This window comes from Lissotriton helveticus, chromosome 2_1 (genome assembly GCF_964261635.1).
Source record: "Lissotriton helveticus chromosome 2_1, aLisHel1.1, whole genome shotgun sequence".
Classification (NCBI taxonomy): Eukaryota; Metazoa; Chordata; class Amphibia; order Caudata; family Salamandridae; genus Lissotriton; species Lissotriton helveticus.
In genome coordinates this window covers 47,414,562-47,433,982 of record NC_136059.1, presented here as the reverse complement: position 1 = coordinate 47,433,982, position 19,421 = coordinate 47,414,562, and the positions used below count along the sequence as shown (strand labels likewise).

The following is a 19,421-nucleotide window of genomic DNA, read 5'->3' as shown; positions in this document are numbered from 1 at the left end:
AAGGGACCTGGGGCCCGCAGGTAAGAGCAAAGAGGCTGGCTGTCATTAGATCATCATCAGCACTCCTGGGCTTTGCTGGTAGGCTAGGGGCTAGGCCTATGGAAGCTCTGTTAAACATCTATAAGAGTAAATATGTGGCCATTGCGTTATATGGTTCCGCGTTGTGGGGGCATGTAAACTTGGAACCAATCCAGAGAGCAGAGAATAGATTCATTAGAACCCTGCTTTCTGTACCACAGTCGACCCCAACCTACTCCATCCATAAAGAAGTGGGCCTACATTTTTTGCCTGACACGCTGAGCATGGCCCCTCTGATCTTTTGGTTGAAAATGTGGATGAATGAAGAACTTCCATTAAATCACAAAATCATGTCTGACGTCCTGTCCCTGGACAAATCTAATAAGATCCCTTGGTTAGCCTACTTGGCTAAGGCATTTTTAGATCTGGGACGTCCGGAGCTTTTTTTCTCCCCCGAGAATATTAAGATACATGACATTGATTTTGTAAAGAAGTCCTTCATGGGAAGGAAGGAAGCATGCCGTGAAGAATGTGAACTGGCGAAACTGTCAGTAAGGGAACATTGCCTACTTGTTAACTCTTTTTCACTTGCACCTTACCTTGGTTTCGTTACAATTCCTTTTCATAGGTTCCTTTTAACTAAGTTTAGATTTAATTTGTTACATTTTTATTTAGGCTCTTTTAAAAGATGGCAGAAGCCGGAACTAGCCTTGCCTTGTAGCTGCGATCAGTTTTCTGTACAAGATACAATGCATTTTGTTATGTTTTGTGGGTTGTATTTAGAGCCAAGAAAAAAATACTTGTTGCCCATTCTTAAAGAGGCTGGCTTCACTCAAGTGAGACCGGCCCTGCTCTTTTTACAATCACTGCCTAACCCCCACATCACTTTTTGTATAGCTAATTTTCTGGTAGCCGCCTCAAGGGTGAAAGTTGTCTGCCTAGATTCGCCCTAAAGCAAATGTTTTACCATTTATACTCATCTTTGAATTTAATACTTTTTTTAACTGTCTGTAATATTTTTAATTGTTTGTCTGTATTTATTGTTTTTTAAGAAAAAGGAAGAAAAACCTTGTATGAAATGTTTTTAATTTTTTCCCCTCTTTGTATGGCTTTTAAATAAGTCGAATAAAGATATTCTGACTGACTGACTGACAGTTCTACTGTATTCTGTCAGTATGATTTATAGGGCATCACGAGGTTGTAACCAGTGGCATGGGCATGGTACTCATGAGCTGGTACAATACATAAAGCTGGCATGGCAGCACCTTCAGGGCACGGTACGGTGTAAGGGTTAGAAGAGGCGGCGGAGCTGCCTTTTCTGGTCTGATGGAAGACCCGACAAGAGTTGGAAGGGGGCCTTTGGGATTGCTTGAAGGACTGGCAGTGATGGGTATCATGGACCAAGAAGCAAGAGATTCAGGAGTTTGAGGGAAAGGGGTAAGACTCCCATGAAGCAGACCACTGGACTGGGCCTCTCCTCACTTACAGATGCAGAGGGCAGGCTTGGGATGTCTCCTGTCCTGCTTTGCAGAGCTGTCCTATACAAAACCCATGGGCTGGCCAGACAGGATTAGATGTGTGTGTGTCAGGTGAGGACAAGAAGCACAGTTTAGCCGGAGCAATTTATTACTATTTCACGCAACACGGGACAGCTAGTTCCCTTCCTGTGCTGTGGGCGTGAAATGGGGAGAGGAGAAGGATCCATATTTACAAACTTACGGATCATTTCTGCTTTCTCCTTGTGCTGGTGCACTGTGAGCTGCCTAGCTGCCCATTGCAAGGATGCCTGCATTACTGGCAGGATTGTTTTGTACAGGAAGGGACAACTTCCTGCACAAAAACAATCTGAAGAGACATAATCCTCTTTCCACATGTGCTGCAGAATGCATCATGCAAAGAAAGACGAAATAACAAGGAAAAAAAAAAATGTTCTTGTAGTTACGCTATCATCTGGGAGGCACAAACAGAGGGCAGCAGGTAGATAGTCAGCAGAGGGTAGCGGACTGCGGGAAACTGGATAGGGGACCTGCTCAATCGGTTTTTGCAGCGTCCTCTATGAAGTAGGTCCTGGGGGAGGGCGGGGCGGTGGGTGGGGAGGAGGGAAATTATGGGAGGAGGGAAATGGGAGGAAGAGGCAAGAAACGAGCAGAAAAAGGCAAAACAGAGGGCACAAAAACAAGTGAGCAGAAATGGCAAAACACAGGGCAGGAAAAGGAGCAGAAAGAACAAATCATAGCCAGAAAAACGAGCAGAAAAGGCAAAACAGAACAGGAGAGGGCAAAACAGAGGGCAAAAAACGAGCAGAAAAGGCAAAATGGGGGGCAGAAAAACAAACAGAAAAGGCAAAAAAGAGGGCAGAAAAACGAGCACAAAAAGGCAAAACAGAGCAGAAGAGGGCAAAACAGAGGTCAGAAAAACGAGCAGCAAAAGGCAAAATGGGGACAGAAAAACAAGCAGAAAGGCAAAACAGAGCAAGAAATTAGCGGAGGAGGCACAAACAGAGGGCAAGAGGTAGACAGTCAGCAGAGGTTTGCGGACTGCAGGCAAGCTGGACCGAACAACTGTTGCAGGGGGAGCTGGCAAAAGGACCTGAAGATTTTCCAAGAATCTGCTATTAGCAGTGCGGATGGTGACCCCTACTGTGGCCGTTCGAGCGGGGGCTGGCCACTGGGCATGAAAAGCTAGTTAACTGGGTCCACATAAATGTTAATTTGTTGTTCTTGGGTCTCTTAGCCTTGCAGACCTGCAGACAAAATGCTAATCAATAACAAGGCTAGGAAATACCGTGAGAGAGGGTAGTGGCCTTTCATCAGGCATGCACAGGGAAGGAAACGCATAAAGAAAAAAAATAGGGGAAAACGCAGAGAGATGAATATATAGGAAAACAATGAGTATGATTTAGATAGATATGAAAGGACAAGTAAGGATGAGAGAAAAAAGATGAGGAGGTAGGAAGGGAAAAAAGAACCTAGACGAGAAAGGAGGGTGACTGGAAGGAAGGGAACAGCACCAAAGATGGAAGAAAGGTCAAAGGATGGATGAAAGGGTGAAAGAATGAATGGATGGATGTGTGAAACTTTCCATGGGTGCACACAGCAATCCGAGTATGAGCATGTAGCACATTTTGTTTCTTGACGACTAGTAGAACATTCAGAAATTATGCAGACCTGAGTATTTACATCAGTATGTGCGAGCACAAGCTTAGCTTGTGTCGTACATCCAGGTAATTTCTGGCTCAGAGTACAATCTAAGAAAAACCAAAGGTGGTGATGGACGGAGCGTTGACAATACAAACACTCACCCCCAGTCAACTGATCTGGGTTTAATCCATCACCGTTCTTTAGCTCACTCCGCCACCCCAGTTCAGACATGGCCATATGCAAATCAGTCTGACCCTGTGCCTCTTTGTTCGCCCTAAGTTGGCAGGGTATGCTCAGACGTGAGTCCCTTGCTCACTTTGCCACTGGAGTCAAGCAAGCCTGGCTGAAGACGGCTGTAATGCCAGAAACCGGTCCTGGGAAGCTTGATTCCGGTCCAGGGAAGAAATGGCTTGGCAGTTCGGGCTGGATTGTTCCCATGAAGCACAGGGTCAGACTGATTTGCATATGGCCATGTCTGAACTGGGGTGGCGGAGTGAGCTAAAGAACGGTGATGGATTAAACCCAGATCAGTTGACTGGGGGTGAGTGTTTGTATTGTCAACGCTCCGTCCATCACCACCTTTGTTTTTTCTTTGTTCGCCCTAAGTTGGCAGGGTATGCTCAGACGTGAGTCCCTTGCTCACTTTGCCACTGGAGTCAAGCAAGCCTGGCTGAAGACGGCTGTAATGCCAGAAACCGGTCCTGGGAAGCTTGATTCCGGTCCAGGGAAGAACTGGCTTGGCAGTTCGGGCTGGACTGTTCCCATGAGGCACAGGGTCAGACTGATTTGCATATGGCCATGTCTGAAATGGGGTGCCGTAGTGAGCTAAAGAACGGTGATGGATTAAACCCAGATCAGTTGACTGGGGGTGAGTGTTTGTATTGTCAACCCTACGTCCATCACCACCTTTGTTTTTTCTTTGTTCGCCCTAAGTTGGCAGGGTATGCTCAGACGTGAGTCCCTTGCTCACCTTGCCACTGGAGTCAAGCAAGCCTGGCTGAAGACGGCTGTAATGCCAGGAACCGGTCCTGGGAAGCTTGATTCCGGTCCAGGGTTGAAATGGCTTGGCAGTTCGGGCTGGACTGTTCCCATGAGGCACAGGGTCAGACTGATTTGCATATGGCCATGTCTGAACTGGGGTGGCGGAGTGAGCTAAAGAACGGTGATGGATTAAACCCAGATCAGTTGACTGGGGGTGAGTGTTTGTATTGTCAACGCTCCGTCCATCACCACCTTTGTTTTTTCTTTGTTCGCCCTAAGTTGGCAGGGTATGCTCAGACGTGAGTCCCTTGCTCACTTTGCCACTGGAGTCAAGCAAGCCTGGCTGAAGACGGCTGTAATGCCAGAAAACGGTCCTGGGAAGCTTGATTCCGGTCCAGGGAAGAAATGGCTTGGCAGTTCGGGCTGGACTGTTCCCATGAGGCACAGGGTCAGACTGATTTGCATATGGCCATGTCTGAACTGGGGTGGCGGAGTGAGATAAAGAACGGTGATGGATTAAACCCAGATCAGTTGACTGGGGGTGAGTGTGTGTATTGTCAACGCTCCCTCCATCACCACCTTTGTTTTTTCTTTGTTCGCCCTAAGTTGGAAGGGTATGCTCAGACGTGAGTCCCTTGCTCACTTTGCCACTGGAGTCAAGCAAGCCTGGCTGAAGACGGCTGTAATGCCAGAAACTGGTCCTGGGAAGCTTGATTCCGGTCCAGGGAAGAAATGGCTTGGCAGTTCGGGCTGGACTGTTCCCATGAGGCACAGGGTCAGACTGATTTGCATATGGCCATGTCTGAACTGGGGTGGCGGAGTGAGCTAAAGAACGGTGATGGATTAAACCCAGATCAGTTGACTGGGGGTGAGTGTTTGTATTGTCAACGCTCCGTCCATCACCACCTTTGTTTTTTCTTTGTTCGCCCTAAGTTGGCATGGTATGCTCAGACGTGAGTCCCTTGCTCACTTTGCCACTGGAGTGAACCAAGCCTGGCTGAAGACGGCTGTAATGCCAGAAACCGGTCCTGGGACGCTTGATTCCGGTCCAGGGAAGAAATGGCTTGGCAGTTCGGGCTGGAATGTTCCCATGAGGCACAGGTTCAGACTGATTTGCATATGGCCATGTCTGAACTGGGGTGGCGGAGTGAGCTAAAGAACGGTGATGGATTAAACCCAGATCAGTTGACTGGGGGTGAGTGTTTTTTATTGTCAACGCTCCGTCCATCACCACCTTTGTGTTTTCTTTGTTCGCCCTAAGTTGGCAGGGTATGCTCAGACGTGAGTCCCTTGCTCACTTTGCCACTGGAGTCAAGCAAGCCTGGCTGAAGACGGCTGTAATGCCAGAAACCGGTCCTGGGAAGCTTGATTCCGGTCCAGGGAAGAAATGGCTTGGCAGTTCGGGCTGGACTGTTCCCATGAGGCACAGGGTCAGACGGATTTGCATATGGCCATGTCTGAACTGGGGTGGCGGAGTGAGCTAAAGAACGGTGATGGATAAAAATCCAGATCAGTTGACTGGGGGTGAGTGTTTGTATTGTCAACGCTCCGTCCATCACCACCTTTGTTTTTTCTCAGAGTACAATCTATGCAGGAGAAACATGTCCCATTATTTAAAACAGAAAATAAAAGGGTTTAAACAGGTGTGGTAGGCTGTGGCTCCAACATAGAGTGTGGGTATTGTATTTCTTAATCCACGTATGATGGTGCTACAGGTGGGGGATAACCCTGAACCCCCTAAGTGATTTACCAAGGTCATACAAAATAACAACAAGCCTGCCGCAGTATCGGTCACCGATACTGGGGCATGGCGTATATAATGTACACGCTGCCCCGGATATCCACACTCGATATCTGATCCTCCGGCTGTCTATGGGCGCTTGGAAATTCAACGTGCTGAACACACTCAGCTTTTTCAGGACTCATTCCGCACATCCATTATTGGATTAGTGCGCGTACGCTGAACCCTCTACTTTCAGCTTAACTCGAGGTCCCTACTCGGGACTGAATAATATCTTAAGAATATCCCCTTCCCTTTGCCAGCCAGGATGGAAGTGCCCGCGATTGAGCAGCACTGCATCCTTACTATCGGTTATCGTGCCAGACTATTTTGAACGTCCCTATTTTCCCGAATGTGGTCCGCCTGACGTTCTTTTACTGGCCAAACCTTGGCCCTTCCTCAGTCTTACACAAGCACATTGCTAACCGGAATCGAACCCAAGCTGACCCCAACAGGTCACAGCAACAGCCCGCCCGGAAATTCCTGTGATCGGGTACACAATAAGCCTTGAACCCCTTGGCTTCCCTCTTGGCAAATGAGGCTGCTTTACTATTAGGCATACATTAAATGTCCTGATGAGATCCGCAGAATGTGTTAAACGGATCGAAACGCCGTCGACAACTATGAGCACCTTACGCACATGGAATGATTTTATTTGTCTTTTAAAAGTGTGAAGGTGTCAATATTGTTCTGTTTTACAATTAAAACTGTGCGATTAACAAGTTTACAGAACGTTAAGCTCTTGCCTAAGCCCTTTTGTTTGTTCCCTTTAAAGGTTCCCTGTCCTGATATTTCTTGTATGATTGACTGGATACAGGCTTGTGCCCTGTCTTGTATATTGTGTGTTATTCATGTTTTACATTGACTGAAAAGTAAATACCTAGACCTCTGCCCGGCTGGGCATGTCGTTTTCAGATATAGCAACAACTTCGTCTATATTTATTGATTAAGCATTATTATTTGTAAGGGACCATTGTTGCCTTAATAATATTGACTCTCAAGGTCCTTTGCCGACTTCTTTGGGTATCCTTGTTGGTTTCAAAAAGTACTCCTAACCAGCACCAACCCTTAGGTGGAGCAGGTGACGGGGACCCCACTTTTCTAATTCCTCCATCTTGGGTTGGAGAGAATTAGCCTATCAGCGTCAGGGTTGTTCCCCTTCCCTCAGGAAGTGGTCATTTAGATGGTGTAGACAACCTAAAGGTAGGTAGCTCATTGGCTACTACCTGCCACTTCCTTTAACACCCCTACATTTAGTATTTAGGTGCCATCCATTGACCCAGAACTTCAGATTCAACAGACCTAAAGAAGAACCGGACAACGGAGACCTGCTGAACCCAAGAACTGAGTACCTTCTGCAGAACTTTGGTTTGAAACTCTGCCTGCTGCTTCAAGACTTGACCATCATGGTGTGCTGTCTCTATCTGCTACTGTGAGACCTCTAGGAACACCAGAGGACCACCAGACCTTCGCTAATCACCGAAGAACTCCCTTGGAATAGAGGAACTACTCCCCTGCAGACCTCAGCCACCGAACCCTCACACTGTGGCTTACCGAATTGCAGCTCCGCAGTTACGCCAATGCAGTAACCTAACCTGAAGAGGTACACCAGCTTTGGAGGGTTAGAGCTGTGTCCCCACCAAAGGAAGACACCAGTACCTACCAGAGCCATGCCGAAGCAATACCCAGGGTACCGGAATCCCTGCAACCTACACTGAGGTGAAGAGTCCAACACGGACTCCACCTGCTGAGGAAGTAAGCACCCATTGAGTGACTTCAGAACCTCTGAGACCCCCTTTGTCAGTGGCCCAGCTGTCCGGAAGTCATCCCTACAACCTGCTTGCCCTTGATGGCAAAGACCATCTTGACGCACAGAGCCTGTCTGATCAACCTTCTCTGCACCCAGCCCATCCCGGCCTGGATATTGACAAACCGGCTAGGCTGCTAAGGTCCTTGCGGCCTGACCCCTCATTTAAGGATCACTCAGACTTACCTGTAAGTCCCCTTGGGCAGCCTTTTATGAGGTGGTCCCCCTCCTTCAGCAGCCTGCTCCCGGCCAAATTTGTGACGCTCCTCATGTTCTGCTGGTGGAACATTGGACCTGGTCTTGCTACTACCTTAAAACCAGAAGGTGAACTCTGAGATTTTCTAAACATTTATGTGTTTTAACCCATAGGAATGCACTGTGCATAATTACGCACAGTGGTGAGGTATTTTACAAACTTTGGAAAATTCATAACAAAATAAGTACTTACCTGTGAAAGAAGTTCCTGGCCTGAAAAAGTACATAAAATGAAGTGTTCGTTTTGCAAATTGGTCTTGATTTATTCTTTGAGTGTGTGTCTCATGTATGGCCTCTGTGAGTCCTACAAATACTTAGCACCAGCATTTGATAAGCCTAACTGCTTGCTCACACTACCAGAAGTGGAGCGTTAGTATTGTCTAGTTTTTCCTCTGTATACCAATCTGGGCCTCCACAGACTCTCTGCACAGTGTACTTCATTTTAGTGTACTATATAGAGGGCCAGCTTCCTTCGATACCTATCGCCTGTCTGCTGGATCCAGGGACCTGCCTCTGTGTTTTAATCTTTTGATCCTTATTTTTGCACCAGCCACGATGATGCTGTTGTTTGGAGAACTGTGGTCAGGGCGTCGTAGGTGCCAAGAGTCTTGAATTTAATTATTTTGGAAAGAATTCATTGGAGCGACTTCAGGGCACATTTTCATTGGTCTTGTTTCCAAAGTTTATTATGTCTGGCTGGTCTGGTTTCCTGACCCTTCACTGTCTGCAGTCTGTCAGTGTCAGTGTGCATCTTGGTAGCCACATGGACACTGTGTGCCAGTGGCCAAGGTGACTCAACACCAAGGCTCTGCTAGTCCTCTCCTAAAAGGATTTTAAAGCAGGAGGATTTTCAGGAACACGGAACATGAAATGACGCCTCTTACCACTGACTTTATCTCAGCAGCCTTTGAACTCAAGATGACTCCAAGATTTGTTTTAAGTTTTACGATGTGGCTGGGGCAGCCCAAGGCGATGAGGCCATTTATAAAGGCAGGGTTTAGGTTTTGTCCCACAGAGAGCTTGGATCTTGGTGTGACCTCTCTTTAAACACAGAAAGCTTTCATGCAGTGGTGGAGGTGGTCATGGCATTGGAAGCTCTCTCATTGACTCCCTAAGTCATTGTCCAGACAGATCTGAATCTGGTTATAGTCTTCCAAAATTTGCCAACTGAGCCCAGTGTTTCCCAAGCCCTGGCGCCTGTGCCAGCTGGTGAAAGGGAGGATCCCTCCAGTGCAGCCAATGCCTCCTTCTGAGTGGAGGATGACGAAGAAGCAGTAGTTGGCATCCGTTCGCTTTGGTCATTGAGGAAGGAGTCAATTCTTTTTCCGGCAGGATTGCTCAGCTTCAACCATTTGAGAAGAATAGTGTGGTTCGCCGTGTAGTCCGGGGCTAAGAGACTGAGATGTATCTGGCCCGTGTCTTGCATTCATCAAGAGTGGTGAGGAAGACCTATTTGATTTCTGCTGGGAGTAGCTGCTGTCCTGCTTCTGCGGTTGAACTGTGGGTATTAATCAGGCGAAAGGGCATTTTTTGTTCCAGCCATTAATGCTTTTGGATTGTAAGATCTTGGTCCCAAATATTTGTGGAAATGCAGAATATTAGAGGCTAGCCAGTAGTCCATCAAGCCTTTGGGTCCACTGTTTCATTTCTACAGGAACAGAAAAATATGATGGACGGAATACTGAACATTGCCAAACATTCACCCCCAGTCACAGATCTGGGTTGAATCCATCATCGTTCTTTTGCTCAACACACCACCCCAGTTTAGACCCAGCCATATGCAAATCAGTCTTGACCCAGTGTCTCATGGGAACAGTCTAGCCCAAACTGCCAGGCCAGATCCTAGACTGGAAAACAGGCATCCTGGAACTAGTTTTGGGGCATCACCCCTCATCAACCAGGCTAGCTTGAATCCAGTGGCACAGTTAGCAAGGGACATACGCCTGGTCATACCCATCCCACTTAGGGTGAGAAGTGCTATGCAAACAAATGATGGACGGAATGCAGAACAATGTCATACATTCACCCCAGCCAAGAGGTCTGGATTAAATCCATCGTTCTTTTGTTCACCATGCCACCCCAGTTTGGACCCAGCCATATGCAAATCAGTCTTGACCCAGCTGGAGGTGGCATGATGCCGTGTTTAAATCGGCTCAGAACATGCTCTTCCTCAGGAATCGGATGAGTTGACAAGGCTGCACTGTTGGCTTCTAGAACTGGAAGAGCCTGTACATGGTTAGGCAGGAATGTTATTTGCTTATATTAGAGGAAGCCTCTTTGCCTCATTGGCTTGAATCTTGTGAGCTGAGTCTATGCATGAATAGACAATGGCGGAGAGGGAGGGGTGGGACTTTGTGTTGTACTAGGCAGATCTGCAGATTGTTGTGACTCTCAGTTCTCAGCTCCAGACTCCTCTTCCTCACAGAACTGCTTAGTCCTGATGGGGATGTTTCTGTGGGGTTCAGATTATTCTTTTGAAAATGTTAAAGATTTCTTTGATTTACCTCAACGCCTCCATGTATATTTCACAAAGCTGTCTTTTTGACTCCCTGGTGACCATGTGGTACCCACTTCTGTGTGTATTACAATGTGTCCTATCAGTTCCATTTCAGCAGAAGAGCCCTTGCTGTCTCAAGGTGCCCCGGCGCCTGTCAGCGTTTGGTGAGCCACAATTGTACCACTTATTGTAGGTCGCGGGTGGTCGCTACATAGGATAAGCTAGTGTGATACCTAATTACATGAGTGAAAAAAACAGCCAAGGCTCACACAATATGTAAAAGCAGAATGGACACTTACCATAATCATACCGAAGACAAAAAGTACTAAAAACTGAATAAACATATTAATAGCAAGAAAAGAAAAAGAGTCATTAGCAGAGGTATTTTTTGTGAAATGCAAGCAGCTGGGTTCTAGCGGACTAGTCACAAGATTAATAAAGTCTGTTGCCCACCTTAGTAGACTTGCGCATACTCCTGTGTTGCGCGCCGCATTGTCAGGCAGACAGATTTCGACCGGACACGGCTCGATTTTCCAGACTCAGCAACGACCGACAGGTCTCTTCTTCCAAAACATTTTACTCTCCGACACGGAAGTATGCGCAAGTTTACTAAGACTGTTTACTTATTATGACTTCAATGTCCAACCCGTGACAATTCACGCGTATTATTCAAATACCTGTGCCCTGAAGAAGCCATCCTTTGGGCGAAACGCGTTGGCTGGTTCTGTTCTATGCATACCAAATAACACGACTGAGAATAAAAGACAAATATCTACAAAAGACTTTCCTCGTCAATTTGATTGTACAGCTTTAATTTGAACTAAATCATTGTTGCCTCTCATTCACCAAAAAAATCAGTAGAGGTGTCCACAGGCCTACTCATGCTCACTGTCTTGTGCACACATAGATGACTGGACAGGTGCGGCTTAGGTGGTGTCTGGTCTGTTAGGGGAAAGCCCTCCTTCATGATTGATGGTAAACACTGTAGCTTTCCACAGGTTACTGCTCAGATCTGTAAACCTGTTGTTACCCTCCTCTACCACACTCACCTGATCTGTGTACACACAGCAGTAGGTCCCAGGGAGGAGACATGGCACTTAATGCAAATCTAACAAGGACTGCCAGCCAATGGCTCAATTCCACTATGCCTATGGGTAACAACAAGCATGGACAACAACATCTTGAATGTGCATCAGTTGCACATCTTACTTTAGCGAGACGCTATCGTCAGTTGCAGGTTCATGACAAAACTTATTTTTTTTGCAGCAAACCGGCCAACAACTGGACGAACCAATGCACCCGCTTTCCGTTAACATGTGTTGCCAAATTATATTTTGCTTTGTTTGATGTTTGTAACTCTGATAAATAATTTGTAAAATATGTAGTCTTTGATAGAAGATATAGGATTGCATAAGACGAGTCTGATTACTTGTTCAAAACCGCTTTACGGTTGACAGCCTTTGGAAATCTAAATCCTTGTGCTCTCTGTGGGTTGAACATATCTCCTCTATTCAACAAAATAAACAGTGCCAGTTAGGGTGACCCTCCTTCTATATACCCTTGAGCCTTTGGACCACATCCATTGAGTATACTATATAGTTAGCTGTAGCATTATGTTCTGCCCTGATGAAGGCCAAAGCTAGAAAAGACAAGTGCTGAAACTAGGCCTGGAAGTAAACTTCGCACCTTTCCAGAAGTTTGAAGAGTTTTACGCACTCTCAGATCAGAGTTTTGTCCTTGGGCACCGATGTTAAGTTGGCGAGTGATGAAAATCTAACACTAGACCACCTCCCAGCGAGATTTCTCAACTCGGGCGGTCACGGACAGTTGCGACCGCTCGTGCTAAGAAACCTGCCGCTCGCATTGAGGATTAGTAGTTATAATGGGGTTTGCCCGTAATCCTCAGAACCTGGGTCCTAAAGTGTACAAGAGAAGTGGTTCTATCAGGAGAGAGACAATTTCTTAGAACATATATATATATAAATAGTCTGTTTCTTCATACAATATATGGAAACATTCAATGCACAAACATTATTTGAAAAGGACACACCTTTGTTTAGTAGTCAAGAGTTACTTCTTATTTTGCAAGTATTGATACAATTTATGTGGTAGCTGTCCAAAAGCAAGGAGATAAAGAATCATACATAAAGTGCATGTTTTTTTTTGTGACTAGAAGTGATACGTGACATGTGATATATATAGAGATCAAAGCACATGACATAAATAATATTGAAAAGTATAAATAATCATCAGTCCATATGCGTTACATTGGTCACAACAAAATGTATTCTTTTGTTTTGCCTGTTGTAACTTTTCACTGACGGATTGATGTAAATAACTTGACGTTTCGACCCTGAGACGTGGTGCACACTTAATTGCATCCGGGGCGGGTCTTCATCAGGACAGAATAGGGGGGCGGACAGCCTGGAGGAGATCGTTATAGCGTATCCATTGCGCTATCAAGGTAAAAAGTGTCAGCCGACACCAGTCAAGGATTTCTTTTGAGTTCTTTGGGTAATCGTTTAGTGGGTAAGTATAATGCACTTCACCAGCTGGTGAAGAGTGCAGGGGAGTGTCGCAGCGACGATCACTTGTGGGTGCAGAGAAAGACGTCCGAATCTGTCATCTCGTGGCGATGAATGGGTTGCATTGAGGAAGCTGCTGCTCGAGTAGAACATCTACTCGAGCAATAGAAAGAAGCAGCGCCCTCTTGCACTGCGCATGGTGCTGTTCATGCTGATTTTCCAGCACGGGACAAACACCCAGTGCTACCTAATGCACTCTGCCACTTGCAGAACTCCGAATAGCGCGGCTGAGTTTTTGGGTCACTTCGCAAACTCCGCCCAATCCTCGCTAAACACATTGCTGACAAACACAATTTATCATTGTTATACTGTATATCCTAAATCTTTTAAACGTTTCTAGGAATAGGTATAGGATTACCTCTGTTTACAGCAGACTGTTTTGGTTACCCAAAAATGGGTTCGAATGTTGAACAAATGGTTTATACGAGAAAATTAAAGGTCCAGCTGAAAAATGAGTCCATGTTTGTACAACTTTCAACATGACATTCGATGCATGTAAAACACACTCCAAGCTTTCTAGAATAATGAATGTGCGCCTTACATTCCCTGGCCCATATTCACCAAGGTTTTACACTGGCCCACAGAGACACAAAGCGAAGTAATGCAGTACATGGTATTTACTAAAAAGTGCGAAAGTGTTTTGCTGTGAAAAAGTGTCAATTTCCACAGCAAGGAAACACTTAGTACTACTTTGCCTCTAGGGGGGCCTTACTGGGGGGGCAGGTCACTGCAAGCACCTGCAGGTTTTGATGCAGCATTGAGAAGTGGAGAAGTGTGGCTCAATGGTTAGAGCGGCAGACCCTGATGCAGAGGTTCCAGGGACCAGGTTTCAATTTCCGCCTCGGCGGGTCTTGGGCTCAATTTCCTCGGACCTGATAATTCTCGCCTCGGTGCCTATTCTAATCATGGATCCCACTCTGCAACTCTGGGCAATAGCTTGCTTAATCTCCACAACAGCCCCAACAGCGCTAGGATGCCTTGCTTCACCTTGGGGGAGCCCAGGAGTGGGCACTTCACAGGGAAAAGCCAGGAAGGGTTCCACAGCGGTATGCGTACAAGCGCCGAGATACCCTCATGGGGTCGATTCGTGCGCTATACAAGTACTACTACACTACATTGACTCTAAGGTAGCCTGACCATGCTTAGCCTCAAAAATGACTACTTGAAGCTGCAAAACAGGGGAAATGTGTTTATTTCTTTTAACAATGGACTCATTCTATGTTTGCTGCATTGTACAACACACATCCAATGCGTGAGAGCCTTCTGAGTTTGTCCAGACCCAGGAATTTATTATGTTTCCAGACAAATCTTACACAAGACAGTGCAGCCTCACTTGTGCACCATGGTGCAAGTCTGTGCATTGCATGTCTTGTTAAAGTGCCAGGGCTGCCTTCCCCCCTTGCACAATTGAGCTCATAAAATGAGGTTGCTACTCTGAACAGCTTGAAAATTGAGTAAATCTAGAGCAATGTGTACAGAAAACATTCCCTGCCTGAGGTTGTATTTTTCAAAATAGCACCCAAGGGGACCATTTTTATCCACCAATATTTCTGTCCTTAGCAGTATTGAACTGGTGAAATGAAGATATTGTTTCCTTTCCAATCAGTCTATATCACACTGATATCTGATTTTAATCTGGAAATACCACCAGAGTTTAAACACAAAACTACGACTCTACAAATGTACAGAATGGATGATAAAGAGCAACTTGTTTGAAGAGGGAGCTGCACTTGTGAGCACCTTACTTCAGATATACTTGCAGGTGGGCTCTGGCTCTAAACCTTTCCCTTCTCTCTTCCTTCTACTTGCAGTAGACATGACCTCTGTAGATCTCGAGGAGGATGAAGGCACAGAGGTCAAGCTGGCTCCGGCCGACAGCTTCTGGACAACCGAGTGTGATGGCGCTGTCCGGCTGCGCATGGACGAGACGGGTGCAGGCGCCCTGCCACCCATGACCACACTCCAGATGTTCCGGCAGACGGTGCAACAGTACAGCGACAAGGTGGCATTTGCCGTGAAGAGAGATGGGCAGTGGGAAACCACCACATACCTCCAATATTACAACCAGTGCCGGGCTGCAGCCAAGAGCTTCCTGCGGGTAAGGTGGTGCCACCAACACCGGAGTGATATAAGGACGCTTGAGGACCACCCTTTAACGTAGAGCTCAGGAGGCATGGCCAGGCTGCTTGAGATGGAGATGTCCCTTTCAGTTTCTTCTAGTTTGAGCTTGTCCTTAGGAGGGTGACAGGAAACCCCATAAGTCTGGATGACAGGAATCCACGCATGTTTGGGTGACAGGTATTCACATATGTTTGGGTGACAGGAATCCCCATATGTTTGGGTGACAGGAATCCCCATATATTTGGGTGACAGGAATCCACATATGTTTGGGTGACAGGAATCCACACATGTGTGGGTGACAGGTATCCCCATATGTTTGGATGACAGGAATAACCCATAAGTTTGGGTGACAGGTATCCACATATGTTTGGGTGACAGGAATCCCCATATGTTTGGGTGACAGGTATCCACATATGTTTGGGTGACAGGAATCCCCATATGTTTGGGTGACAGGAATCCACACATGTTTGGGTGACAGGTATCCACATATGTTTGGGTGACAGGAATCCCCATATGTTTGGGTGACAGGAATCCCCATATGATTGGGTGACAGGTATCCCTATATGTTTGGGTGACAGGAATAACCCATATGTTTGGATGACAGGTATTCACATATGTTTAGGTGACAGGAATCCACACATGTTTGAGTGACAGGTATCCACATATGTTTGGGTGACAGGAATCCCCATATGTTTGGGAGGCAGGTATCCACATATGTGTGGGTGACAGGAATCCACACATGTTTGGGTGACAGGAATCCACACTTGTTTGGGGGATAGGAATCCACACATGTTTAGGTGATAGGAATCCACACGTTTGGGTGACAGGAATCCAAATGTGTTTGGGTGATAGGAATCCACACATGTTTGGGTGTCAGGAATTCACACATGTTTGAGTGATAGGAATCCACACACGTTTGGGTGACAGGAATCCATACATGTTTGGGTGATAGGAATCCACACATGTTTGGGTGATAGGAATCAGCACATGTTTGGGCGCAGGAATCCATACATGTTTCGGTGACAGAATTCCACACATGTTTGGTTGATAGGAATCCACACTTTTGGGTGATAGGAATCCACATGTTTTGGGATGACAGCAAACTATACGTGTTTGGGTGACCGGAATCCACACATGTTTGGGTGATAGAAATCCACATGTGTTTGGGTGACAGCAATCCATAAATGTTTGGGTGACAGGAATCCCCACATGTTTAGGTAATCACAATCCACATGTGTTTAGATGACAGCAATCCATACATGTTTGGGTGATAGGAACCCACACATGTTTGGGTGACAGGAAACCACACATGTAAGGGTGACAGAAATCCAATTGTGTTTGAGTGATATGAATCCACATATGTTTGGGTGACAAGAATCCATACATGTTTGGGTGACAGCAATCCATACATGTTTGGGTGACAGAATTCCACACATGTTTGGGTGCTAGGAATCAACACCTTTTTTGGTGATAGGAATCAACACATGTTTGGGTGACAGGAATCCATACATATTTGGGTGACAGGAATCCATACATATTTGGGTGACAGGAATCCATACATATTTGGGTGACAGAATCCCACATATGTTTGGGTGATAGGAATCCACACGTTTGGGGTGTTAGGAATCCACAAATTTGGGTGATAGGAATCCACACATGTTTATGTGATAGGAATCCAAATGCTTTTGGGTGACAAGAATCCACATATGTTTGGGTGATATGAACCCACACATTTTTAGGTGTTTGGAATCCAGACGTGTTTGGGTGACAGCAATCCACACGTGTTTGGATGGCAGCAATCCATACATGTTTGGGTGACAGGCATCCACACGTGTTTGAGTGACAGGAATCCATACATGTTTGGGTGACAGAATTCCACACATGTTTGGGTGATAGGAATCCACACGTTTGGGTGATAGGTATCCACACATTTGGGTGATAGGAATCCACACATGATTAGGTGATAGGAATCCAAATGTGTATGCGTGACAAGAATCTACATATGTTCGGGTGGTAGGAATCTACACTTGTTTGGGTGATAGGAATCCAGATGTGTTTGGGTGACAGGAATCCAGAGGTGTTTGGGTGACAGGAATCCACATGTGTTTGGGTGACAGCAATCCACACGTGTTTGGATGACAGCAATCCATACGTTTGGGTGACAGGAATCCACACATGTTTGGGTGAAAGGAATCCACACATGTTTGGGTGACAGGAATCCACACATATTTGGGTGACAGGAATCCACACGTGTTTGGGTGACAGTAATCCACACGTGTTTGGGTGATTGGAATCCACACATGTTTGGGTGAAGAGGAATCCACACGTGTTTGGATGACAGCAATCTATACGTGTTTGTGTGACAGGAATCCACACATGTTCGGGTGACAGAACTCAACACATGTTTGGGTGACAGGAATCCACACATGTTTGGGTGACAGGAATCCACACGTTTTTGGGTGATTGGAATCCACACATGTTTGGGTGACAGGAACCCACATGTGTTTGGGGGACAGGAATCCACACGTGTTTGGATGACAGCAATCTATATGTGTTTGGGTGACAGGTATCCACACATGTTTGGTTGACAGGAATCCACACATGTTTAGGTGATAGAAATCCACATGTGTTTGGGTGACAGCAATCCACACATATTTGGGTGATAGGAACCCACACGTGTTTGGGTGACATGAAACCACACGTTAGGGTGACAGAAATTCAAATGTGTTTGGGTGATAGGAATCAACACATGTTTGGGTGATAGGAATCATCACATGTGTGGGTGACAGCAATCCACACTTTTGGGTGATAGGAATCCACACATGTTTGGGTGACAGGAATCCACACGTGTTCGGATGACAGCAATCCATATGTGTTTGGGTGACAGGAATCCACACATGTTTGGGTGACAGGAATCCACATGTGTTTGTCACATTTAATTATGGTTACTGGGAATTTTTGTCTTCTCTGATGGCTCATCCTTTGGGCACTGGTGGGTGCGTTGGGAGCACACCTGAGCCACTGAATTGATACTCTTGCATGGTAATAGCGGATTCAGTATTGGGCAGATCGATTGGGCTCAGGTGTCGGGGTGTGTACAGAGAGTCAGAGTTGATGACAGCCAATGGCTGCCAGGGGAATTCTGAAGACCGTATGACTCTGTTTTGGCCAACGGTTGGCGAGCAAGGTATACCGGAAGACAGAGCGAGGATTGTGCATTCGTGTTTTAATGGGTCCTGTATTATTTAAACTGTCTACTATGGCTTACACAGGATGCACAATGGTTGGTACAGACCGGCCACCAGCACGGTTACAGGCTAATGATACTATAAATATACCTAAATGGAATATTCTTGATTCCCGGCTACTCCCAAAAGTCTGAACAGTTGAGTTGGGTTTGAAACATATGGAGGTCAATGCTTATCTTTTGGTGTGTGTGTTTACCCCACAGCTTCAATAATGCCAGTATCTGCTTGTCTGCTTTACTTCCACAGCTCGGCTTGGAGCCGTTCCGCGGCGTGGGGATCCTTGGCTTCAATTCTCCCGAATGGCACATTTCTAATCTCGGAGCCATCATGGCAGGGTAAGACCCCAATGATCTATTGTGAACCAGAAAAGAGTACATTAGCAGTTGTTATATTCTGGCGCTTTTATTGCCAACATCATCACACTCTGAAGGGGTTATGTGAAAGACTAGTCTTTATTCCAGGAATCTTGAGGTTGAATGGAGCAATCTATTTTATTGGTATTTTTTATTTGATTTGATTTTTGTAAAGCACAAACCATTGCCCTGAGGCATCTTGGCGCTGTGCAACTCAGCAAGGGAGTGACCATAAGTGTTAGTTCCTGAACAGCCAGGTTTTGAAAGATTTGCCGAATGTCAGGTGAGATGGAGCGGTCTTTTTTTTGATAATCAAATTTATTGATATTTAAAAGAAACCACACAATTACATTGACAGCAAAATCAAGCACATTACCTCGATGATTATTAACAGTAGGGGTGATGACATAAACCTGTGTATCAGGCTCCAGGGTAGGTTCTTGTGCAAGCTTATCACGATACAAAGAAACACATACACCAATCAAGACAATAGATTGAACCATTTACCCCAGAACTTTTCGAACAGTTCATTGCATCCCGGGGCCTCAAAGAGGGGTTCCTCTTGGGCCCTGCACCAGTCCACCCCCGTCACCACTTCCGTGCAGCAGGGGGCTTGGCCTGTGACCAGACTGCCGC

The 19,421-nt window shown here is 46.1% G+C and overlaps 1 protein-coding gene across 5 annotated transcripts in view; it reads left to right on the top strand.

The window, feature by feature from the left end:
• The window catches only part of LOC144817695 (long-chain-fatty-acid--CoA ligase ACSBG2-like), a 607,186-nt gene that overhangs the window by 373,461 nt on the left and 214,304 nt on the right, over positions 1–19,421 (top strand). For 4 of the 5 annotated variants that reach the window (XM_078674444.1, XM_078674446.1, XM_078674448.1 and 1 more), the window contains 2 exons: positions 14,875–15,161; positions 18,679–18,767. In XM_078674444.1, the coding sequence (XP_078530570.1) occupies positions 14,875–15,161; positions 18,679–18,767 (376 nt within the window). The remainder of the gene's footprint in view (positions 1–14,874; positions 15,162–18,678; positions 18,768–19,421) is intronic. The other variant, XM_078674447.1, reaches the window with a different exon arrangement.